The 25,277-nt window shown below is 44.6% G+C and overlaps 1 protein-coding gene across 3 annotated transcripts in view; it reads left to right on the top strand.

Moving 5' to 3' along the window:
- PAPPA (pappalysin 1) overlaps window positions 1-25,277 on the top strand; it is a 362,370-nt gene that overhangs the window by 186,532 nt on the left and 150,561 nt on the right. For 2 of the 3 annotated variants that reach the window (XM_013182853.3, XM_013182852.3), the window contains one exon: window positions 18,096-19,164. In XM_013182853.3, the coding sequence (XP_013038307.1) occupies window positions 18,302-19,164 (863 nt within the window). In that variant the 5' untranslated portion in view covers window positions 18,096-18,301. Of the gene's footprint in view, window positions 1-108; window positions 843-18,095; window positions 19,165-25,277 lie in introns of those variants that run through there. The other variant, XM_066981035.1, reaches the window with a different exon arrangement.

Raw genomic sequence — 25,277 nt, 5'->3', positions numbered from 1 at the left:
TTGTTCATAGCAATCTGAACAATTTGCTTAGTTGAGGATGTTCAATGTTCGTAAAGCTGGCGGCACCAAGTGTAGGTGCAGTATGTGTCGTAGTTAAAAGTGTGAACAAACATAAACACAACTCAGATTATCCCTTGGTGAGAATGGGGATGGATTCACGTTGTTAGATTTATGCATGGATTTGATCCTAAACCTATTCAAGATCATGAAAAATACCATTGACCTTGGCTGATTCTGGCTTAGGCGCTGATTTCAGAGAGTCTTTTGCATCCCTCCTCTGTGTCCCAGACCCTTCCATGGTCCTTGCATTAACATCCTTTATTTTGCTGTCCTTTCTTGCTTTGGATACAAGAGAAGAAAAATTGCAAAGCCTTAACGTCAGAGAAATTGGCCAGGGGAAGGGGACATGTTTATTTTAGTTGTTTTTGCTATACTCCAAATCCCACTTTGGCCTCTGTCTCTTTCAACCTTTCTCCTTTTTTTTTTCAGTGTTAAAACGAGCACTTATTGAAAACACGCTGTCCGGTTTTCTGTTTTGCTGGGTGATGTAAGTGTGTAACTTTCCTGTCCAATCCCTCCACCCTCTCTTATCACCATCATAGTCTCGGCTCATTCTCTACTATCTGGTGTCCTTGATTCCCCCGTCTTTCCCTTTTTCCTGCTCTGCACAATTGCTGTTTTCGTCCTCCCTAGCAAGCGCATGCTGTGGATAACCCCACGCTCTTCGTAGTTCTCCTTTTCTTTCACCATCCAAGGGTGCTGTCCCCTCCCTGCAGACCAAGGGTGGCTCCCAGGTTGGTGGCTGCAGCCAACCGGTGTTGGAAATGCTGTGGGAACGGAGGGTAAGCAAGCTGTGTGTTTGTGTGCTGAGTCAGGCATATGCTCATGCATATTTTCTGGGAATTATTGATATTGTTCTGTTTAATATCCATCCTAGCGGTGCACAAACAAGGAGCGAGCAGTTGTTCTCACAAAGAGCGAGTGAGGGTGAAGTGAAACTGAGAAGCATCTGGAATTGGCCAGGTGAAGCAGCATCTGAGAGATATGATACCAGCTCAAGAAAGCAAAAGAATTGCCGTGTTAGAGAAGAAAACCACTCTGTTCTTTGCTGATTAACTCCTGGGGTTTGGTAGGCTTTCCTTGAGTCTTCCTTTTGAGTGATACTCAGGGCACTTTTATCTCTTCTCCTTCATCCCCTCTGCTGTGTTTTTCCTCCATCTCTTTATGTAATTTATTGTCTCTTTACTTGCTTTAAATCATTTTCCCATATGGATTTCTCTCCTCTGACCCATCTTCCCCTCCCTCATCTGATTCCCCGGAGTCTTCTGTCGTCATGGAACTGGGAGAAAGAAGAGCAGGCCTGTTCCCGACACCGAGCATCAGCTGCAGGCTCCTCTCCTCCTGCTTCTCCTTCTTTGCCTGTTCTCTGCTGTTAGTGTTGGAAGCACATTCGCAAAGATCATCCACTGGACTGAGGAAAGATTTTATCACCGTTGTTTTGTTTGTTTTATTTAAGACAGCGAGAGAAAGAAGTGGAAAGGACAGGCCTTTGCTGTTACCAGTGTTGCTTAGTTTTGAATGTAGGTTATTTTTCTCCTGTCCTAATGTATTCTAGCGCTGTTGTTTTCCTTTATCATTGCAGTATGATTGCAGTTTTGTAGTCCTGGTAACTGCCTCAAAACATCCTGCTGATGGTGGTGATACATTTCTCAGGCGTGAGAGAGAATTGACCTTAAAACCAGGGAAACTGAGGTACAGCAGGATGCTCTGATGTGTCTGAGATGGAGCTAGAAACGGATCCCAGCAGACTTGGCTCTTTGTTAAGCCCATTTTTAGTGGTGATGGTGGTTATTCCTCAGCCTTGCTTGTCCTCCATGTGAAGTGGACACTCTTTAATTTCTGTAGGCTGTTGTAGCTTTTGATGGTTTGGTGGGTTATTATCGTGCTGAGCTGATGGTGGTGGTGATGAAGTCCTTCACCAGGCGTCAGACCGTTGAAAGCACTGCCAACATGAGGGCAGGTGAGGAAGGGAGACCAGCTGGCATTTGTGACAGGAGCTCTTTGGACATGGCAGAAAATGAGATGGTCTTGAATTAAGCTCTCTGATCCAGACCTGCTGGCGATGCGTGAGTCAGTGTGAGTTACTGCGTTTCTCAAAGGGAACTGTGTATGCAGCCAAAAGTGGGAGAGGAGAGCAAGTATCACCAGAGCCCCTCAGCTGAGGGTACTTCAGTTTGAGTTGGAATACTGTGCTATTTTTGATAACATCTTCACATTGATTAATATGATGGCTTGCTGAAACTGCTTGTAAAACATGTAAGTTGTAGCTGCTAAGCATTTCCTCAGAACTGCTGAAAACCTGGCCCTATATAGCCAAGGGTATTAATTAAAGGCAAAACCAACTGATTTTCCCCAAAGTTAAATATGGATGAGATGAGTGGTCGCAGAAAGGGGCTTTGCACGTTAGTGCCCAGTAACTGCAGGCTGTTTTGGGGGGGCATCATCTAGTGCACGGCTGGACAACCAGGAGTTCTGCTGGAAGCTCCAGCAGGGAAGCTGTGCATTGTATGATCCACGGGAATGGTGTTTTGCTCTGAATTCAGCGGCATCTGTGCTTGTAAAGACTGAGGTGCTAAGGTTGAGATCTGGAGCTTGCATTACTACTGTCTTATATTATATCTGTCTTGTGGATAAACAGAGCAGCCTCTCCGAGGTCAAAACAGCACCTTTCACCAGTGATAATTTAATGGGAATCATTTTCGGCATGTGCTAGACAAGAATTGGAAGCCTCCTGTGCTGTAGCTCATGAATGGAGATGTTCAGGGAGAAAAGGAGTACTGGGAGAAAAAGCAAATGTTAACTAAATGCATTACGCACACAGTTTTGAAACATGTACTTGGCAGAGGGAAGGGTAAGGAGTCCAAGCCAGATTGTGCTGTTGAGTGCACCAGTGTAAACCTAAAGTTACTCCTCTGGCGAGGAAGTCAGGGGGCTGCTCCAGGCGGGTGAACGTGTAGGACCTGGGGCCGAGACAGGGAGCGTGCCACGGGGAAAAGGAACCAGCTGAGAGAGAAATGGATGTCGTGGAGAGCAGCCTCCAACCACCGTCGCTGCTGTGGATGGTTTAGTTTGGGTGTGTAACGGTCGTGGTGATGCAGTGGGACATATTTGTACGACGTGGGGTAGTTTTTACTTTTTGGAGCATTTTCTGCATATACCTATCCTATTCCCTCCAGGCTGTAAGATTAGGCAATATACCGCTTTTACAGTGAGCCCTTTGTGTTTCCAGCAACAAACACTTCTAAACTCTGCTCTCCAGTCTTGTGGCTGTAAACTCCTTCACCCCTTCCCATTACTGTCCCATCTCCAGCAATAATATCCCCTCCTCTGTTTATAAACAAACACCCTCAGAGGAAGTTCACAGGAAGAAAAGTTAGTTAATGAAAATCAACCAGGCACTCAGGTCCAGGCTGTGGGTTGGAGCCAGCAGGGTTGCTGGATGTTTCCTACTCTACATCTGCTTGTAGGAATTGCTTTGATGAGATGTCAGCCCGTCTGTCTGACTGTGTGTCTTTCTCTTCTTTTCCCTCCATTGTGGAAAATGGGAGAAAAGAGAGAGTCAAATTCTAATGTCAGTCTGCTTCAAAATAATGAACAGCCTGGGCAGTTTTTGGGAACCCCAAGCAGGGGGATGAGCTTGAATGAACTTGTAGGATTTCTCGTTGATAAATCCACCAATTCTCTCTTCTCTTCTACCTTTCTCCTGACTGAAATCTAGATTCTGGCTCCTGGCAATACTGTTTGTTGCTCGGGAGTTGTGTAAAGGCTGTAAAAGGACTAAAATAGCCCAAAGGACAATTATCCTGCTCTGTAGTCTGAGCACACGGCTGATATATCTGGTGTCACACATCTCTCTCACTGGGCCACCGGTGTTAGGAGGTAGGGGTGAGCAGGGGCCGAGGAAGCAGCTAACACGGGGCTGTGCACTCACCGTGAGCTCTGCAGCAAGGACAGACAGGCATGGTAATGGTGCTGCCAGCTGGAAAACACAAAACGCTTTCACTTGCTCCAGAGGCCCGCTAAACCCCCCCAGCACAGGGGGAGCCCAAGCAAAAGATCATTTTCTTGTGACTTCTCCTGGCTTGTGCTTTTCGGATTGAACCTTGGTGGTCTCAGATGGGAGGTAAGGGAATTAGGGGGTTGGTTCACTCCAGGAGACACTGGAATCCTCCTTTGAAAAGCCTCTCTGGCTATTCAAGACGCATGGGAAAATGAGGAGATAAAGAAAAGCTGTGGGGGTGAGGGAGACTGCACTGGTAGGGTTGTGGTTCCTCGCTCGCTCAGAGGTGTACTATCAGCGCAGTGCTCCTGCCCCAGGTTCCCCCTCTTCCCCCTCTCCTCCTCTAAAAGGAGTGAGTGCCTTTGGGAAGTGGGGATGAGCGAGCTTTCCCAGGTATTCTAGATGTGAAAGTTGTGGTCCCGCTTTTAGTTCTAAGAGCCTCGAAGGTTCAGATGTATTACAAAAGGTCTCCGGTGCTGGCAGAATCTCTTTACCTTAAAATGTGATGGTTTCAAGTAGTCTTATCTGTTGCTTTTTGTTGGAAGAGCAGTTTCTCTTATTGTACAAATATTTTCTGGCATGTAATTAATAGCCTTATCTGTAAGACTGTTCCAGTGTGGTCTCTCCACCTCCCACCCTAATGCAGGGGGGAGACAATCAGAAACGAGCATTTTGCATCGTAGCATGGGCAGAGTTTATCAGTTGTTGCACAATCTCTTTGCCTGTGAACAGATTAAAAAGAGAAGGGGGGAAAATGGACCTGATTTATACCGGTGAGCTTCCTCCAAGAATTCCAGGATAACTATCAACAGTTTGTCCTAGGAGGAAAGTTGAGTGCTTCGTTCTTGCCCTTTGAAGAGCTCTGAATTAATGAAGAGCAGAGTACCAGCGTATCTTCTGCTCTTCTTTGAGCTGGGAAAGATTGGAATTCCCCAAAGTCCTCTTGCTCGGGATGGTTTAATCAAACAGACTGTTTACATTCTGTGTCTCACCAGAGGCAATGCTAAATCTGGGGTGGTCTTCAGCTATACGCCGTAATACTAGGGGTTTATTTTATTTTATTTTAAACATCAGCATACCACCAGTTTTACTGGGAAATGGCCGTATCCAAACACCTGCAGGCTCCATGGAACAAGCCAGAGAGAGAAGCAACAGCAGCTGCATCTCAGAGGCCAAATGATCTGCACAGGGATTTGTGTTTCTTCTCTGGCCTGGTGTCTGCAGGGTTGGGATTTGGCAGCAAAGGTGGGCCAGGAGCCCTTCCACTTGTGGAGGAGACATGTCCCAACGGTAGGAAGGTGAGCCCTGGACCGAACTTTCCTCTGTCTCAAGTGCTGAAGGCAGAGGCAGAGAAGCAGGGGCCCTTCTGCCCCAGCCATGTGGTGTCTGTCCTGCTGTGATGGCCAAACTGTTTTGGCGAGCATGCCCTCTAGCTGTTTCTGTGCTCTGGTACTTAAGAAAGCACTAAATGAAATGGGATCTGTGTATCTCATGAGAAAGAGGGAAGAAGGAAACAAGATTAGGGTAGCTCTTCCTACCATCACCTCTCATATCCCCTCCCTCGGGATGAACGTCTCTTGCGCCTGTAACAAGAAGCCACCACTTTATTGCACATCTGTAGTACTGAAGTGGGCCATAAACCTTGAATCGGGATCTAAACTTCTGTTCGGATACATTAAAAAAAATAAAATACTTTGGTATCTTCTGGAAGTGACGTATTTCCGCTCCCCATGCACAGGATCTTCAGTGCATCACTGAGGAGCACGCACGTAAGTAGGCAATGTGGACGACATTCTTCCAAACCCAAGCAGCCCAACCAGCTGTTCGGCAGAGACGTTGTTTATTGAGAGTTGTCAATGTGTTCAACACATGGTGTCCTTTGCGCTGATGAGCTTGCAGCCTGGCTTTTATGGGGTTTCTCTGACACTTGTCAAACACTGGTGACAGGGCAAGCTTGACGAGGCACACGTTTTTATGGGGATGTTATGGGCATTGCAACAAGATGTTCTGTAAGGAGAGGCAAGGCAGAGACTTGCTGGCAGAGAGGAAAACAAAGGCAGTTGCAAAAGGTTCCTTTTTTTTTTTTTTTTTTTTTGCTGGTGGTTTCGGGAAGAGAACAGCAATTTCCTTTAGCAATAAATTAGATGCTTTGGGAGAAAGAAAGGGTGTTTGGTTAGACAGTGGTGAAACTGCTGTGTTGAGAGAAGTAGGCTCCCTCTTCTGTTAATTCAGGCTTCTTAGTCTGGGCCAGAGCGCTTGGAGGTGCACAGATTGCTCTGGGATTTTAGTCTACTCTGCAGCTGCTCTGAGGTGTCTTCAGCTCTGTCCTTTGCATCTGCGAAGGTGGGATAATGGCTCTCAGCAGTCCTCAGAGGGACACTGTGTGTAAAGAAAAGGTAATAACACCCGCACAGCTCTTTGATCATGTACGATGTAGTAAATGGCAAATGTCACGCCGCTGTACCGAAAGAAAGAAATGCTCAGCCCAGTAGTCCCCTTGGCCCGGGTCACGCCAGGTCCCTGCAGCCTTGTGCAGCTCGAAAGAGAGAGCTGAGGTTGTAGAATGCCGAAGAGAGAAAAAGACAGAGGCAGATCTTGCCAATCTCATCCTTATCTATTTGTCCAATCTTTTTCTCTTGACTTGTGTAAGCTCGTATTCGTGATTATCACAGGTATTTGTTTTCCCCTACTGAAAAACAGAACTGTTGCCTGAACAGTGTGACTCTGGCCCCGTTCCCTCCTATTCAGCACAATGCAATCTTGGCTCTTTACTAGTTAATATTTTCTGTCAACAACCTGCAAGAAAACATAAAATCAGGGCTGATAAATTTTGCAGATGTTGCAGAGTTCAGGGAGTGGTAAACAATGACCAACACAGGACTCTCATTTGGGTGTTTTCATAAATTGAGAACATGCAAACAGTATGCATCAGAGTAAAGCCAAATGTGAAGTCATACATATAGAAAGGAGGCAGGTCATACAGAAAGGCTGGCTGCTAGGGAAGGGTCCTTCACCTGGAAGCTAAACGGGTAGGCGTAGCTCTGTGTCGGAGTAGATAAAGCATCTGAATGTGAACTGCCGATGCGATGCTGCGGCCAAAGGTTTAGAGTCATCGTTTGCTTTGTAAACACGGAAGCATTGAACAGGATGGGGAGGCTGTGTTATCCTGGTGCTGACAATGGGGAAGCTGCTGCTGGAGTAGTTTGTCCAGTTCTGGTGTCCCCAGCTTAAGAAGGATGTTGTATGAGAGAGGATTTAGAGGAAAAAACAATCTTGAGAGTAATTATAGGATTTGTAACAAGTCTTAAAGTATTTGACTCAAGAAGATTAAGAGATGACTTGATCATCGTGATCTTTAAGTATATGGTTAGGAAACATTAATCTGATGATTGGAGTTTGGAAATCTAATAATAGAGGATATGAAAAATCCAATGAATGCACATGGGGACTAAGCAGCTTCAGAGCAGAGAGACGATGCCCTCTTTTAGCCATGGAAGTAGTCAGCATTGAAAAGCCTTTCTGAGTAGGATGGTGGAATACTGTCACCAGGTTCTTTTAAATCATAAAAGCAGTGTTTTTCTAAATCACAAGTTCTTGTTTAAAGAGGAATTAATTCCATCCTCAGCCATATTTTGTCTGACTGCTTCTAATGTCATATCACTCTGGGGTTTTCAGTTAATACCCCAAAAATGGGAATGGCATGAAACTGTGTCGGAAGAGGTTCAGACTGGGTATCAGGAAAAGGTTCTGATAGAGTGGTTGGGCCCTGGAACAGGATCTCCAGGAACATGGTCACAGCACCGAGCCTCCCGGAGCTCAAGGAGCACTTGGACAATGAACTCAGACATGGCTAAATGTTTAGGTAGTCCTGTGTGGAGCCAGGAGTTGGACTCAATGATCCTTGTGGGTCACTTCTGACTTGGCATATTCCCTGATTCTAAATAATTGAAGCAAACAGTAGCATGCTGACTTCAAATCCTTTAATTTTCCAGTATATCCATGGGTTCTCCTTGAAACTGGTAGAGTATTTCTAAATTACATTTCTAATCACTATTACACTTCCAGCTCTTTGTAGGGATTCCTGGGCACAGAAGCTGGAGCACAGTTCCTGACAATGTCAGGGCTGTGGAGCTAGCACAACATCCCTTAAAAACAAAGAAGTGAACGAGAAAGCAGAGAATAAGCTTGGGGTGACTTTTGCTTGTCATCTCCTTGCTGCGTGGTCTGTCTCTCAGTCTCGGGGCAGAGCAGCAGTGCCGAGTCCTGTTCAGAAGGTTTGTTGGCTATATGCTGAAGCTACCTATTCCTGTGACTTTGGCCAAGTTGCAGACACAGACCTACGTTAATGACAGTCTGCTCCAGAACACTAATTTCACACAAGCCATCCACAGCTGGAGACCTTTCCTGAAAATTAAATGCTCAAACTGCCCCAGCCTGCTCCCTCGAACCCACGTGCACATGTATGTATACGCACATGAGCAGAGAACATAGTCTATGTACATACTTTTTTGTTAGTCTTCATTTCTTTGGTTCCAGATTTAACCCAAAGTGGAAGGGGCTGAAATAACATAAGAAAGGTTGGACATATGATATTTCCTGCTGCTCAGCTAAACACAAGAATTGCCAAAAATCTTCCAAGGTAGCTTGTTTCTTTTACATTTTTCTCCCATTTCTGCAGACTCGAGAAGGTCAATTACTTTTGAGAAGCATTTGACTTTGGCAACGCTCATGGAAAGTGAACTAGAATTATGACCTTTTGGAGGTTTGCCTGTCGCTGTCCCATCTTGTCCTTTAAGAATTAAGGGCTGAATTTTCAGCTCCAGCCTTTGGTTTAATAGGTGTGAATTTGTTTCTGTACGCTTCTAAGACACTGCTAGTATTTGTGTGAGGTTTTTCTTTCAGATGTCTATTTATTTGTGCTCACAGATCAAGTGATCACTGATATTTGTATTGCAGAAATACAGGCTCAGGTATTTCCAGGAGGAAAATCATGCCCAAACAAATGGCATTGGATTCAAACTGAGCAGAAAAATGGAGCTCTAAGATTATATACTCAAGTTAGTATGTGGTGACTACAGCCTATCTGGAATGCATACTATAGTAGTTATATCATGTTAGAGAGGCAGGTTTTTTTCAGCAGGATGTTTCCTAGAAAGCAAAAATATCTCTGTGGTTTGTGTATGGGTTTGGAACTTGTATGCAAGTATGGAGCGGGGAATTTGAGGCATGAAATAGTCATGATTAGAGAGGGCCCGGATCCCTTTTAAAAGCGACAGCAGAAAACAGGCACAGTGAGCTCTGTTCTGTCTGCTGTTACTGCATGCTGTTCTGTGCACTGCATCTGAAACGTTTCCTTTAAGGTTGGTATATTCCTCGGTTGCTTCTATTAAGTATAGGAAAGATGCAGTCATATGGGAAAGCCAGATGCAATAAGATATTTGAGTCTGGATAAGATCTGAGATACTTTTGCAATAAGAGATTTAATTCTCACAGAGGCCAAGATCTTGCATGGTATAAATCAGTGTAAATGCACTGGAACTACTCAGTTTTGCACTCACAAAGTATCTGCCCAAGAATGTTCTCAAAATCCAATTAAATAACTAGAACTGTTTCATGTGGAAATGCCCCTCAATTACAAAAACAAGCCTAAGCTATCATGATGTGATTTTTACAGTCTCCTTGCAGGGTGCCCTAGTTTGCATTCATGGAATTTTTTGTTTTTGTTTTGTTTTTGTAATAATGTGGATGTTGGCCATCTGTCTGATCCCAGAAAGGTTGTAAGGTTGTTCCCGCTCCCCAGGTTCTCTTCCCACTCCCTCATTGATCATAATGTTTGATTTAGGTGCCACTAGATTTCCTTCTTTGTTCTCTCGCCCTAACCTCCTCCCCCCAAACACACATGCATTGTGCAATGGTGTAAAAGCTCCTCTCTCTGCAGCTGGGAGTAGTAACTGCTCAGCTGGTTCCAGTGCTGCCCTAAAGCTGCTGTAAAGGTCAGTGACAAGGGAATTCTAAAAAGCAAAACAAGCTGTGGTGTTGTCCCCCCTTCCACTCTGGCCGTGTACTTTGAGCAGCACCACAAGCAATCTCACTCTAGACCTCCACTCCTCGTCGCTCTGCATTTCTGGCCGTCACGAGGGTTCGGTGGGGCAGCACGTCGGGAGGTCTTCCAGCACGGCTACGGGCTTGGCCACTGCTGCCGCTGATTGACTTGCAGTGCTTGTCAGGCACAAAGCACATTGTGAAAGGAAATGCCATATTGAACTCCCAGTGAGCTGATGGGTATTGTGCACGGTCATCTGATGGCACAGATGTGCCCCTAATAATCCTTCCAGGAGAACGTTTCCTCCTGGGATGCTCTGGCCATCTGATCTGCTCTGAGGTATGCTGACCTATCTTGACCCAGTTTATGATCAATTCTCTCTGCTGTTTTCTAAAAGGAGCCCAGAAATACCACTTTATCATTTAGATTGCCTGGAAGTTATGGTGTTACGTGTCTGTCCCTTCCATAGAAGATTCTCTGTTTACTCTCAAGCATTAACTCTTACAAAAGGGAGGAAAGCCACTCTCTGTTAGCATGCACAAAAGTAAATTTGTCAGTAGAGCTTTGATAGCTAATCAGTATTTGGCTAATAGTACAGGGAGGAGGAGGAGACCTGGAAGCAGAGGTAACGTATGTGCGACTGAGCACGTTGCTGGGTCCTCTGTGAGCGTAGAGCTCCCTTCCGCCGGCGTGCTGTTGTATTTTGTGCTCTTCGTAGGTTTATGTGTGCCTCCAGTTCTGCAAGTGTTACTTGTGTGTGCCTGTGAAAGAAGGATGATTTTCATTCATGTCTCTTGATATGTATCCATCCATATGTTTTGCAACATCTGCTTTTAAAGTGGGAATGATGTTAAAGCTGAACTTCCCTAAAGGTGAATGTGCTGCCTGAGCTACAATAGGATGGTTAATTCGTAACCTGGGTCTGCTGACCAGTGAGCATAGGTAAGCTTTGAAGCCGAAAGGTGTTCAAGTAACTTTGAGCCAAACCAACAAACTTACTGAGCGCTTTCCATTTCCTGTCTATATTTGAAGGATATCTGGGTTTTCATGAACACCAAACTTCTTTATTATCAGTGGACCACCCTAAATTGTCTAAAACTGGCAGCCACCAACCTGATTCTTGTCTGAATCAAACCCGATGAAAAGCCTTCCATGTTTATGGCATACACCAGTGATTCCCAAAAGGAATATACTGGTGGCTGCAGAGTTGATCACTTAAAGTACTATCCCAACAAGGACTGCCTGTACTATCTTAATACTGTCCCCATGTGTGCATGTGTTACGCTTATCTCTAATAACATGGACACATACTGGTTTTCCAAGCTTCAGCCCAAAATATTCAGTTGTTTCTGAGAACAAGGCAGGAGAAATAAATTGTTCTGCAGATATTAGAAAATTCTTACCCTTGTTCTGTGGAATGTTCCTGTGCTCCTAGACTTTATAGCAGGGCCTGAAGTTTGACCCTTGTGAAGGATGTGCTTTTTTCTATCCACCTGAAAGCCCACCCAAACGTAGTTATTGGATCATAAACAGCCACAGTTTGTTAACCAAGTACCAGTCTCCACTGGTTCTGCAGCTTTATTGTGAAATGCTTAGGGAGATCTAGATAAGAAGCCAACCTTCCCACTAATACTTGTTTATGCTGATACTGTATACAAAGAAGCCCTTGCAAAAGCAGTACTCGGTCCAAGGATGACCCTGTTACACTCTGCAAGGGCTGAAGCTCACTGCTCTGTGCCATCTGGTTAGGCAATGTTGTGTGTTCACTTACACCTCAAAATCCCTCACAATCTAATAATTTCTCACTAACCCCAGCCTACCGGATCTGTTTGCAGTAAGCTCTTATATACTGTTAGCGGGTATATTCTCACAATAGGCTCAGTGAAGTGTCACTAATAGGATTGTCCATGCCAGTAGCTGCTCTGTTGCAGCCTACGTGTTTTTCTTATCAGAAGGGAAGGATTTGTGTAATGTTTGTAACTAACAAGCCACTACAAATTCATGTTTGCTGTTTTAGCCTTTCTCACCTCCCTGCTTCCAGGCTTCAAGGTATCTTGCCGAGTGTACGAGTGGCTGGGAGTTAGAGAAATGGTACAGAACATGTGCTTTATTTAATGCTATATGGCAATGATATAAAGGTTTTGGTATTGCAAAGAGCCTTGTACCAAATTCTCAACATTAGACAGTCATAGCTGTATTAGGCTCTCTCTTTCTACAGGATGAAGTTCTTGCCTTTCATGTCAAAATGAAAAGAACTCCATCCTTCCGTCTTGGATCTGAATCCTATTGCGTAGCTTGTAAATGATAATATCTGGTCTGAATTTAGCTAGATTGATAGCAGCAGCAAACATCCCCTTCTTCCTCACTTAAGTAGTATATTGCCACCTGAGCAAGTCTCAGGTGGTTTGCCTGAGACACAACTCATCTCAGGGGGTGACCTCAGGAGGCCTCTTAGCTGCATTGGAAATGGTATAGACAGAGATGTTGCCTTAAGTACTCTGGACTTTGAATTATTTAACTATTGTGGAAGGAAGCTGGGGGCTGGGAGAAGCACAGCAAAGGAAAGGAGAGATTATTTCTCCCCTTTGTAAAACTATATTGGGTTCAACATCGTACCATGAAATATCCAGTGCAGAACTCAAGAACTGCTCCAGTGGATCTTCGCTGACTTATCCAATTGCATGGAACGTGGGGATACTTAACCCAAATCTGTCGGTTTTAATTATTTTCCTCTGGACAGATAAAAGCTTTCTATAGGTTCCTGTAGAATATTTGCTCTTTCAAGCGTTCCTCTGTGCTTTGATACTAAACGATTAAAGCATGCTAAAGAAAAAAACAGCCCCAACCTTTAGCTCCCTGTTCTTGGGCCCCCTGACTGCAGCTTTGATTGTTGACCTAAATTCCCCTTTCATAACTGAGTCCTGTCACCTCTGGTTGTAGTCTCCCAGCAAAACAGGCACGGCCAACTTTCAGAAGTGCGGGGCACTGTTTTCCGTTCTGCCTTGCACTGCTATGACGGGCTCCACAGCACACCTGATGTGTTCAAAGTCGAACTGACCTCCTTCTTCCCCTTCCCCCAGCCTCAGCTCCTGGAAAATAAAGCATAACAAGTCTTTTTTTTTTTTTTTTTTTTTTTTCCTTCCCTTCCTATTGCTCAGCAAAGGGCCGAAACTTTGTTCTGCGTAAAGAAATAAATTGTTAGGTAATGGCTGGGCTGATTAGTGGAAAGATTGCTGTTAGCAAGATGCAAGAAACAGCACTGAGGCGACCAGGGGAGGCCTGGAGTCTGTTATTGATAATATTAAAATGGATTACAGCAGCTTGCTTGGGCTACTTTGGCCTCTTCTTTCAAGCTCTGCCCACAGAGAGAGCTTCTTACGCCTCCAGCAGCTACAGCCTCTAGCTGTGAGTCCCCGTTTCTCTGTGGCTGCTCCTGATAATCCTTTGCTCCAACCTCAACATCGTCAGCTTGGCTACGGAGCTCAGTTACGGCAAAGCCTCGTGTCCTCACCCGGGACATTGTTCCCGGAGCAGTGGTTCATGAGCCCAGAGCGCGGGGCCTGCGCGTGGAGGGCCCTCTCTCGGAGTCCTGGTGAAGGCCTGGGAACAAACTGGGGTGTAAATCATGGCTGGGGCTCCCTGGAGGAGGTCAGGTGTGATGAGCAGTAGTATTCTGGAGCAGTTGTGGGTTGGTAGCCAAAAAAGTGATATTTTGCTTAAAAAAAAAAAAAGGAAAAAAAAAAGGAGAGACTGTACTTCTGGTCTTCCCTATTTGCCTTTTGGCACCGGGCCTTTGGGATTTAATCTTCCAGCAGTCCCAAGGATCTTGGTGCTTAGGAATTTACTGTTCCTGCATGGCACAAACACGATGGGGCTGGAAGGAGCCCGGTGGGCAATCGGAGGCCCCCCCCGGCTCAGCACACAGGAACGTGGCATCCCGATGTGTTCGCGCTCCTCCGGAGCCGTCTGAAAAGTGACTCACTTCTGTGCGGAAGGACGGTTACCGATGACTCTTACTGGAAAGCTGAACTAGTGCCTCTTCTTTTTTTAATAAAAGATAAATTCTGTTTTAATCCTCCGGGCTTCAGAAACAGGAACTTTACAGGGAAAAAAATCACTCAGACTGAGGGGTGAGAAGGGCTGTCAGTATTCTTCTCAGCTGCAGCTCCATCCCTTTCTAGCAACTCAAGACAAGCAGAAGTGAGGAAAACTGTTTGCTGCTGTATGAGACTTGTACATATTTTTTTAATCTAATTGCTGTGGGGAAAACAAACATCAGTTTTATTTCGCACCATTTCTTGGCTCGGAAACTTGAGGCATATTCGCCAAATTGTGGTTTTGCAGTCGTTGGCTTGAGTCTCATTTACCATGAGGCCTCTTTACACCACTCTTGGTTTCTTAAGGGACACCAAGTAGCTAAAAATGTCCTTTGACACATTATTGTAAAGAATTCCCCGTGTAAATGAGCATCTAAACTCTGTATGTTTTTCATGTAAATGTTGGTTGTGGTCACAGCTGAATTTTGAAATTCAGTGTCAACCATTGTGAGGGGGTGATTTTACTCAAAAACAGCCTTGTTTGGGGTAAAAGAGGCCTCTTCTTGTTTGAAATGTTCTTAATTATGTCTAAGAAATAACTCATGGCTATGGAACCTTTTACTAAATTGAAATAAATTGTGAAAACATCAAATTATTCAGTTTTCAGAAGTTCTGGCAATTATTTCACATGTCCCTCATCCAATGGTTTTGCCCTTATTAGTTGTCATAGAAGAAGTAATAAATTCTTTTATTATGACATCCAAAGTCCCAGCTGAAATTAGTTTCATTGTGCTGGGGACAAAACGGAAAAGTGACACTCCCTTAGCCGGAGGATTCGTAGTCTAAAGCCAAAAGTAAGCGAAGGACTGGGAAAGTAGGTACAGCATACAAGCAAAAGAAGGTCATTAAGAAATGGCACGACTGTGCAAGTTATAGGGAGTGCGGGTTTCTCATCCCTTTTCGTATTCTTTTTCCTTTCTCTTAAGAATAAAACAAGTCTTGCTGCTGAAGGTATTGTGATCAATCCATCTTTTCATCAAGAGTTGGATGTATGTAATAGTAAAAGTTTGAGAAAAGAATACTGTATGCGACATATGGATTCAGTAATGACCTTCGCCCTAAACTAGAAAATGTAAGGAACTGGAATAGTAGACTGTTTTAGTTCAGCAGCTTTCATACTGGCATGTTCAGTGGTGTCCCTATTGTCGCTGTTTTTTTCTTTTTCTGCCCTCCTTTGGCTCCCTGTAAATCTTGAATTGATGGCAGCTGTTTGAGCCAAACTCAAGACACGTTGCATCACATCAGGGTTTAAATGCTCAAAGGCAAGGGAGGATTGCTACTATTCTGTAGTATTCCTCCAGCAGCTCCATCTGTTCAGCTGAGGTCAATCACTAGCATCATGCAGCACTTCAGAGAGAGAGGAAGATGTTCTTTAATCCTGGCTAGGAAACTGAATTTCCATTCCACAATAATTTATTAGTTCTTTAGGGGAATATTTCCAGCCCTGGTCAGTACAAAAAGCCAAAAAACTTGACCCTTAAAGACTGTATGGTGGACTTCCTCAGAGCTGGAGACCCCAGAAGCCTGTTCCAGGACTTCCAGCCCTCCGTCCGACAGCAGGGAGCTTGGACGCCGCAAGACACAGGTGGAGCAGCTATTGCGTGTGCAGCTGCCCTGGGCCCGCGGGCTTGGAGAACTCTGATGCTGGGCTGCAAAGGTGGCAGGAGAAAGCTCTGTTAAAAAATGTCTGACCAGCTCTGATGGTCTTATTATGATAAGATGAGATCATAGTGTACCTATAAAAAGGTCTCCTTTCAGGAGAGGTGGCTTCATTTCACGCTGGGTTCCATTTATAGGATATGCTTTTACTCCCTTTCTTCAGTATTTCCCACCTTGGAAACAAAAGATATTCAATAACAGAAAGTTACTGAAACAGAATGGACTCCCACAGAATTTTAATTTCCCCGAATTGGGTATATTTTGGAACATCCCATGTCCTCACTTTTGTGCCCTGGCTTGCATGGGTGCCATACCTCTATATAGGGCACGTCCAAATATTTCTCTGGGGCAGGGGGGAGAATCAATAGAAGGCAGTCTCCCAGAGGAGGAAAGCTTTGTGTCTCTCCTGTAATGCCGCCGATCTCTCTTCACACCCAGAGACAACTGTTTCCATCCTCGCCCAGTTGCCAGAGACCCCTGCCTGCTATATTGGGATGGCAACTTTTTATGTCTCATTTTTATAACTTCTTTGTTTATGGCTTATTTGGAATTTGCCAACTGTCTTTGGAAACTACCATTGGAAAATACCTTCATTTGAGATTCATAAAAATGCAGACATTTATGGGCTCTAATACATCTCAAAAATGAATGCTTGCTAAAAGTATTTATTCCATAAAGAAAATGTAAAAACCCTCAAAAAACAGGAGATCCCTGACTCTAGAAAAATCCCTAGTAGCTTGGCTTTCATATAATGAATCTCTCAGGTAAACATCCATCCCAGCAAATGTCATTTTTTTTTTTTAGCATTTTTGTTTTTTTCCTTCCCTGTTCCTCCTCCTCTCCTTTCCCGTGATCACAAGTAGCAGTATAAACTAGAAGCTGGTCTCGAGAAGGTTTTGAACTGAGTGCGCCCTACAGATGAATAAACACATTACCTTCCGAACCCTGGGATCTCTCTTCCAAAGGCAACAGGAAAAGGGGGAGCTCAGAGTCCCTAGCAAAATACCAGCGTGCAGAAAAAAGCCCTGTTTAAATTTTTTTTAACTTTCCCATCAGAAGACTTTTTTGCGGGGGGAGGAGGAGGAAAGGGGAAGGGTGTGAGGAGCGAGGGGGAAGGTGGGTGCTGGGAGAGGGGAGGAAAAATACAGTGAATGCTCCTGTAACCTTTGCTCTGTTGATACTAGACAAGACTGCACTGTTAATGAGTGATTGTTAACAGATGGCTGTTGAGCAACTTAGTCAGAAGCAGAAGATGTTATTTGGTTGTAGTGCTGGGAGGGTTAGGGTGCAGGGGTGAGGTAAGGGGATATTTAGTCTTTTCATGAGGACTGAACTGTCAGAGATTTATGATTTTCGGTTAGGCTTTTGGAATGGAAGGCTTGGGGGAAGGAGCGCTTTCTACGTGCTGATAGTAGGAAGGCCGTTGGCGCTGAAGGCTCTAATGATTATTTTTTCAGTCAAGGGGTCTCTGCGGCCCATGGCCTTTGAGAACTGAAAGATGGAAATGTATGTCTTTGACTTGTCAGACCTTGTGTCCCAGGCTGGGAAGGAGTGGACTCTTTTCATCTTTTGGAGCTGAGGACCAATGGAGGGAGCTTTAGGTGTAAATCTGCGCTTTGTGTACAAGAGAAACCCATTAGGTACATTGGTGTGTACCAGTGCAAGCCATTTCTTTACTGGTTTTTAATGGGTATGAATTCGAAGGCAGCCTGAACACAATGCGTTTGATCTCTGCAAGATTTGGGTGCTTGATCCTACCAAGGTTATCCCAGCCATTCGGTGTCTCTCGAACTGTGCGGTGGGTAGATGTCATGCTTATTGCCCCTGTGGGCCTTGCTAGATGGAGAGTGCAGTGCTGTGAGTGAGGCTACCAAGGGCTGCCTCTCGAGAGCGTTATTTTCAGCCAGTGAAGTATGGCTTGAATGAAGATAAGACTGAATGCACAGTACAACTTTGTGCCGGTAAGTTTGCAAAAGGGTTTTGGTCTTTGGTCAGGAGAGGGGAATCCCATTCATACATGCCACTGGCAAATCTTCACTTTTAATAGCAAGTCTTAACATGACCTCCCACAGTCATGTTCTGGATGATTTAATGCCTTTCATGTACGCTGACTTTCTAATGTACGTAGGTGAGTGTGTGTTTATACGTAGAGAGAGATTTATACAATTTAAAGACTAAATTCTTTATTTATTCTGTCATCCTTATTTATTCATATTTCTTTTTTGGGGGCACATAGGACTTTATGACAAATGTTCTTACACCTCCCGTGACCGAGGATGGGTCCTGGGGATTAACACCGTCAGTGACCAGGGGAATAGAGACCCCCGCTATTTCTTCTCTCTGAAGACGGACCGTGCTCGCAAAGTTACCACCATTGCAGCACATCGCAGCTACCTCCCCAACCAGTGGGTGCATCTGGCTGCCACGTACGATGGGCACCTGATGAAACTCTATGTGAATGGTGCCCAGGTAGCCACAAGTGGAGAGCAAGTGGGCAGCATCTTCAGTCTTCTGACCTTGAAGTGCAAGGTGCTCATGGTTGGAGGAAATGCCCTGAACCAGAACTATCGGGGCTATGTAGAGCACTTCAGCCTCTGGAGGACAGCCCGGTCTCAGAAGGAGATCTTGTTGGACATGGGCCAGGCAATTCACAGACAAGACACGCCTCTACCTCAGCTAGTTCTTCAAGACAGTTTACTGAATGTGAAAAACACCTGGTCTCCCATGAAGGATGGCAGCAGTCCTCAGAACAAGTTCAGCTATCATCATGGCTATTTGCTGGATACCAGCCTAGAGCCTCCTCTCTGCGGACAGACAGTCTGTGACAACACGGACGTCATTGCCAGCTACAACAAGCTCCCCAGCTTCCGCCGTAACAAAATAGTTCGCTACCGTGTGGTAAACCTCTACGATGACAAGCATCAGAACCCCACTGTCAGCCAGCAACAGATCGAGTTCCAGCATCAGCATTTAAACGAGGCTTTCAGCCGCTACAACATCACCTGGGAGCTGGAGGTGCTGGAGGTGAAGAACTCTTCCCTTCGCCACCGACTCATCCTGGCCAACTGCGATATCAGCAAGATCGGGGATGAGAACTGTGATCCCGAGTGCAACCACACCTTGACTGGCTACGATGGAGGAGACTGCCGACATGTGCGCCACACACTCTTCAACAAGAAGAAGCAGAATGGTGTGTGTGACATGGATTGTAATTACGAGAGATACAACTTTGATGGTGGGGAATGCTGTAACCCAGAGATAACAGAAGTCACCAAGACATGCTTTGACCCATATTCTCCTTACAGGTAGGCAATTTCTTAAACGAGATTTTTATGTTCATATTAATGAATATCTGTCTAGGTATTGATCAGCCTGCTGGCTGCTGAACCATCATGTTATTGACGTTACAGGCTTTGGCATTTTTTCTTCATTTGTTTTTTTCCATAGTATTTGGCTCACATTGCAATTACCTGAATGCAATCTCAGTAATGGTCTTGACAGCGTCTTGCCATTGAATTGGTTTTCCCTATCTAGGCTAAACAAAGGTAGTGCTAAAGACTGAAACAGACATTGTCGGAAGACCTATCAGTTCTTGGTTACGAGCAGTATGTTGAGGTATTGCACAGATTATTTTAACCAAAGACTTTTAGGAATGAGGATTATATGCCATAGGAAGCTCATATGTATTTGGAGAGTGAAGAGCCCTTCAGGCACGGAACATAAATACTCTTAGGTATACTTTAATTTTGTAGGTACCTTTGAAGGTAGGTAGGTTATTCTATATTCTGAATGCTATGTGAGTGCTGATTTCCTTAAGCACTGCTGTGGAGGGGCTGCTGAGTCCAGGGGTTATGAGGAGGGAGGTGGGAACCAGATTCTTGGGAGTGCTATTGCACATGTTGGGTGGGTGACTGAATTCTTCTGTGTTCCTCTATGTAGATATGAAAACAAGGGTAGAATCATAGAATCATTCAGGTTGGAAAAGACCTCTAAGATCATCTAGTCCAACCTTTAATGTAATGCCACTTTATCACAAGTGGGAGAGGAGCTTTCTGTGGATGGATGTGAGTTTATAAAATCATGAGGTGCTCAGCTAATGGCTTCTTCATATTGTAGTCTGAAGAGGGGCATCCCCAAGTAACTTCAATCAGTTGAGTAGATCATAGCTACAATTACTTCAATGTGCTTTTGGGTATTTTCAGAGAAGATCAGTGTGTTTAAATAAAAAAAAAAAAGTTTCCTGTGGATGAGTTAGTGATATAAACACACACAAGATTCGCTCAGAAATTCTGCAGAACTCTGCAGAAATTCTGTCATCTTTATTCCATGTTAAAGCTTTTGGGGGCAATTTTCGGAGTCATGGTGGAAAACCATAAGACAGTCAGAACACCCTGTGTTGTCAACACTGAAATTCAGGTTAAGAAGGAAAGTATGAGCTGTTCTGGAGTTACTTTAATTATATCAATTCAGGCTACATTTGTAACTTCCTTAGTAGAAAGAAGTTTTTAAACAACATTGTCATCTCAACTGGAGCTTAAAATACACATAATTAAGCTGCAAAGAAATCCTTCCATTCTTCTTTTTTAAAAACTTCAGTGAGCTTTTTTAAAAAAACATCCCTATAGCTCAGCTGGACTTCAGTTACCAGTGAACAAAGCTCAAATGAGGAGCTACTTTAAACACTAATTATTGAAAATACTGAAAGGAAAAATACCAGTCTTTTAATACTGTTCAACTGGAGAGGAACACAACTGAGCAAATATCATCAAAGGCATAATGCAAATTGGATTGTTTTAACACTGTAGTTCTGAGAACTCGAGGTGTTAGTTATAACAGCTATGACAATTTTTAGAAAAATACATTATTTTTAATCTGATAGTACCCTTTTATCACTTGTACTGTGACCAGCATAATACCCATACAAAATGAAACAAGAAAAGCCTTTTAAATTCTAGTTTTCAGATTTAAGACTGTGCCTTATTGTTATTCTGACATACAGAGATATTTCTATTCCAAATGTAGTTTCTTTGCTGCACAGACAGATTGGACTTGCACAAGCCCAGGCAAGGAATTTAATTCAAAAATTTGAAGTTACCTTAACATAGCATACCTGCTTTTCATATGCATTTGTATGTTCTTCTTGGAGGCAGCCACCTTGCTGAACTTGTCTAGAGAAGTCGCATTCATGGTGTTAAGCTCACAGATCTTCTGTATGTTCACGTTGGCTTGAGAAGCACCTCCTCTGTGACACGCTTAAGTCGGCGAGGGAGGCCTAAACGTCCTTTTGCACAGTGTAGAGCCTGAGAAAATCTCTAGTTCCTCCAAAGCATTTTTTTTTGCAACATTTAGATTTCATTTGTTTGTCTTTGCGTAGAAGTTGTAACACAGCTTCGATCATTGGCAGTGAAGCCAAGGTCAGCAGAAGGTAGTCCATCACTCTGGAGCCTTTCCTTGCTGGCCAACATGCTCAGCCTGAGCTCATACCTACCACTGTGATGGGTGTTCACATTCAGTATGGCAAAATACAGCAGTTGGGGCTGTAGACTTGATCAATGAGGTTTGAAAGGCTGACCTCTGAGTATTTGGGCTAACAAATACAGGTTTAGGGCAGTGGTTTTGTCAGCAAAGCCTTAATTGACTAAAAGGGGGAAGATTCAAACCCTGTGTTTGGCTCTGGCATTGCCCTCAGCACCATCCCCTGAGAGCGATTTCTGTGCCAATTACTGACTCAGTCAAAATGTGTGACTCAGTTGGCACCATCTGGGCCCATTTTGCATCACCAGCCCCTCTTGTCATCACTTTCATTGGCAGAGGCCTCAGTCCCCTCTAGTGCAGGCCTTGCACCACATCAATGAAGACATCTCCACAGCCACTGAGAGCTCACATCTAATTCCAGGTGTTTTCTCTGCCAAAGCTCAGTCTAACAACAGCAGAAGGAAAGGAAACAAACCCTCAGTCTGGGGAGGCATCAAATAAAGCGGGGGGTGAAATGGATGAAATGGTACCAGGAAAAAGTTCCCTGAGCTTTGTGCCATGAAGACTCTTCAGTCTTCCCTGGTACCGGGGGATCTTTAGATACTACTGGGTTTTGTTCCTTCTATATTCTTAGTGTCTGCAGTTGTGGCCAGCTGTTCACCATGTGGAGTTTATTCCTGAAGTAATTCTGTTCTTTGGAACCAACCAAAAAGTGCTAATGCTTGATTAATGCTGTTATAAACAGGAACCCTCTTCAGTGCCTCTTCATCCCCAAAAGGAGATGGATTCATTTCCTGTCGCTTTGCTTCGTGTGTCAGTCTCAGTGTGGCTGCCTCAGTCCCAGTCCTTCAAGCCTCCGTCCTGGGATCTCCTAGAGTTGCTATGAACCTCGGTGCAAAAAACTCTGTGCATGCTTCTTGACTAATTGCAACCACAGACGTGATGGTACCGGAACAGTTTTGAGACACCTCCAGTCTGCATTAGAAGTTTCTTGTGGCCCCCCTTGGCACCTTGGACAAACTCCTCAGGTACCTTGGTGGTGTCCTTCAGCCACTGTTGTGGTGCAGCTCTCAGGCATTTTTTCTGTCCAACCTCTCCTTCTGGCACCTCCAAAGCTGAGATGCTGTGCCACAGTCGGGTAGCTGGAGTGTTGGTGCATAGAAATGTAAGTACTGTGACACATCTGCAAAGTTTGCCGGAGGGACAGTTTAGAGGGACAGTGCTGATGGATGGGGACTCTGCTCTGGGAGCTGCAGAGCAGAAAGCTGTAAGCATTGTGGTACCAACTAGATCATCCCTCGTCTTCTTTAATAGCCTACGGGAAGAAAAACAAGACTGGTTATCATTATTCACACAGCAGGCTTTATCTGAGACATCTGCTTAACTTCTTTTTACTAATTACATGAGAGTGGGACAGAATGTATTTAGTCCCAGCACAAGATTTGCAAAAATTGTTCCGCTTTTCTTTGTTTCTGCAATTCTGGGAAGATGAGAACATGCTAAGATCATACATCCTGTCCCAATACAAAAGGAAGGAGCAAGGATAGACATACTTGCCAGAAAGGCACATTCCTTTTGTTGTTTGGGATACTGCTGGTTACAAAATAGGGAAGAATTTTAGCTCATAACACCTACCATGGCTCTTTTTCAAAAAAAAAAACTTGAAACAAACAGCAAGGGATCATAGGAAATCATCCCCTGTAAGTGCCATTTGATGTGGCAAATTCTTGCACCATACCATGGTTAACTGAACCATTCCTTTTATGTAATCCTGGGTTTGCACATCAGACTTCACCACAGGATTGCATATCCAGATAAGAAAGCCTTCGTCTTGATGACTTCTTAGGAAAATGCTGATGAAATTCCTGAAACAGTAGAAGCTACTGGAGTGTCTTCAAACTCCCTCGATTCAGACAAAGTACTGAATGCTTGCTGGAAATCCCTCCCAGAAGAAGTGACCTTGGGGATGAGCTTTCCCAACGTCCCCACGTGTGCCCTGGAGTCTCACACAGCCCTTCTGCTCGCCTTAACAAGGGGCAGAGAGGAGCTGTACAGGCCCAGAGTCTGTTTGCAGCACCTGCCCACGGGCTCAGAGCGACACGGAGCCGGAGAGCTGGGGTCTGGTGCCGTGCTGCTGCCATCCCTCTCTGTGGCCCCTCCAGCTCTGGTACCGTGCAGCTCGGCACAGCTCCACGCTGCGTCACATCGGCTCACTCCAGATTAAGGACAGTGGCACATTCCGGTCATACGTGAAATAGGCTCTGACTAGACATCTGAACAATCTGTAGAAGCTTCCATTGTCATTTTGGACAGCAGTGGCTATGGCAGGGCCTTGTATGGAGGGCACACTGTTAACAGCTGGAGGGGTCTGGCTAAGCCGCAGCCTCAGGCAGGTAACTAACTGGATCGCTTCTCCGTGAGCTTCTGATCAGACCAACCTCTTTGCTGTTTTTTCCTTCTCTTCCACTGAAAACCTTTTCACAAGGCTTCTTTGCAAAACATGGTCAATTTACTCTGGAGGAGGGAGGCACATGTAATGCCCTTTTCGAGGAGCTGAGAGAGTTATAAGAAATACTTCTTGATTCCCAAGGAAGAATTAATTTCAACCTAATCCAAAACACTAAAAAGAACAGAAGAAATTCGTCAAAGCTGTTCAATTCAGGAAGCCTGAGGACTTAATCCCCTGCCTTAAAGAGGCCATTGTGCAGCTCTTGACATCAAGGATTCTTGCATTCACACAGGTATCAGAGAGACATATAGCAAATATCTGAGTTTTTGTCTAGGGATTCAGTGCTAAATGTCCAGTTCTTTAGTTACCAGCCCCAGGGCTGTTTGGAAGGTGGAGAGATAACACTCTCAAGGACAGAGTTGCTGTATCTTGGTAGTTTGCACCCAAAAGCCAAGTCCCAACAGGAAATCCTCTGTTCTCTCTGTTTATTCTGTCCTCTATTCCAGATGTCAGGGATGTTAATCAGCTGGGAGGAGTTGCATCTGTTCCCATGCTAGGAACTGACATTTATAAGTCTAGTATTGAATTCCGATATAGACAGGACTTCAGTGCTAAAGAAACTATTCCTACATCTACAATTGCACACCCTAGAAAACAGTAGGAGTTTTCTTGATTTAGCTTGACCCACAGTCATCTTTTCCAACGGTATTTTTCAGGAAACATTTTTTCCCCAAGACTCATAGGACTCATGGTTTCTTTTATGGACATTATCCATTATTTAAAAAGATCATTGTCTGGTCAAACTGCAGGATGCTTGGAATAGAGACAGCCTATAAAATCTATGGAGTAAACTATCAGAGATCATTAAGAATCCTTGTGGGAGACAATAGATTAAAGTATTATTATACTCTCCAGTGCTAATGCAGACCCATTTGGCTCTGGAACCCCACCTGGAAGATTTGCAAGCACAGAGTCTGCGGATTCAGCAAGGACTCTGCAGCACTGCGTCTTGCAGACCTGGCTGCCCGGCAGACACCGCCGATGCTCCCCATAACTCCTCGCCAGCCTCAGTTTAAACAAACAAGGTGGAGTTCATCCCCTCATAGTGTGTTCTGAAAAGCAGCAGTCTGGATAAGGCTGCTTTATGCTCTTTGCTGATCAATGCACATTACACCGTCTCTCACACCCCCCCTCAGTTTGATCATGTCCAAAATGCCTCTTTAAGTGCTGTGAAGCTGTGCTTAATCACCCCGTTTTTCTCCCATATCCCTTTGGGTGCAACCTCTCGTCAGCAGTAGGTGTGAGGTGCCCCTTGCTTTTTTAATTAGCAGCAACCGAAGCCTTCTGTAAATTCAGGAGGTTGCACCTTTCACGCAGAAAGATGCAAAGTACAGGCTATTTCTGTGCCAAGCTTAACCAGGTGCAATACTGCCATTTGCAATTCCAATCCTGTCTTTCAGAGTTCTTCTCTGATACGAATTTAAATCTATTTCT

The sequence above is a fragment of the Anser cygnoides genome, chromosome 20, assembly GCF_040182565.1.
Source record: "Anser cygnoides isolate HZ-2024a breed goose chromosome 20, Taihu_goose_T2T_genome, whole genome shotgun sequence".
NCBI lineage: Eukaryota > Metazoa > Chordata > Aves > Anseriformes > Anatidae > Anser > Anser cygnoides.
This window is presented reverse-complemented; position numbering and strand designations above follow the sequence as displayed.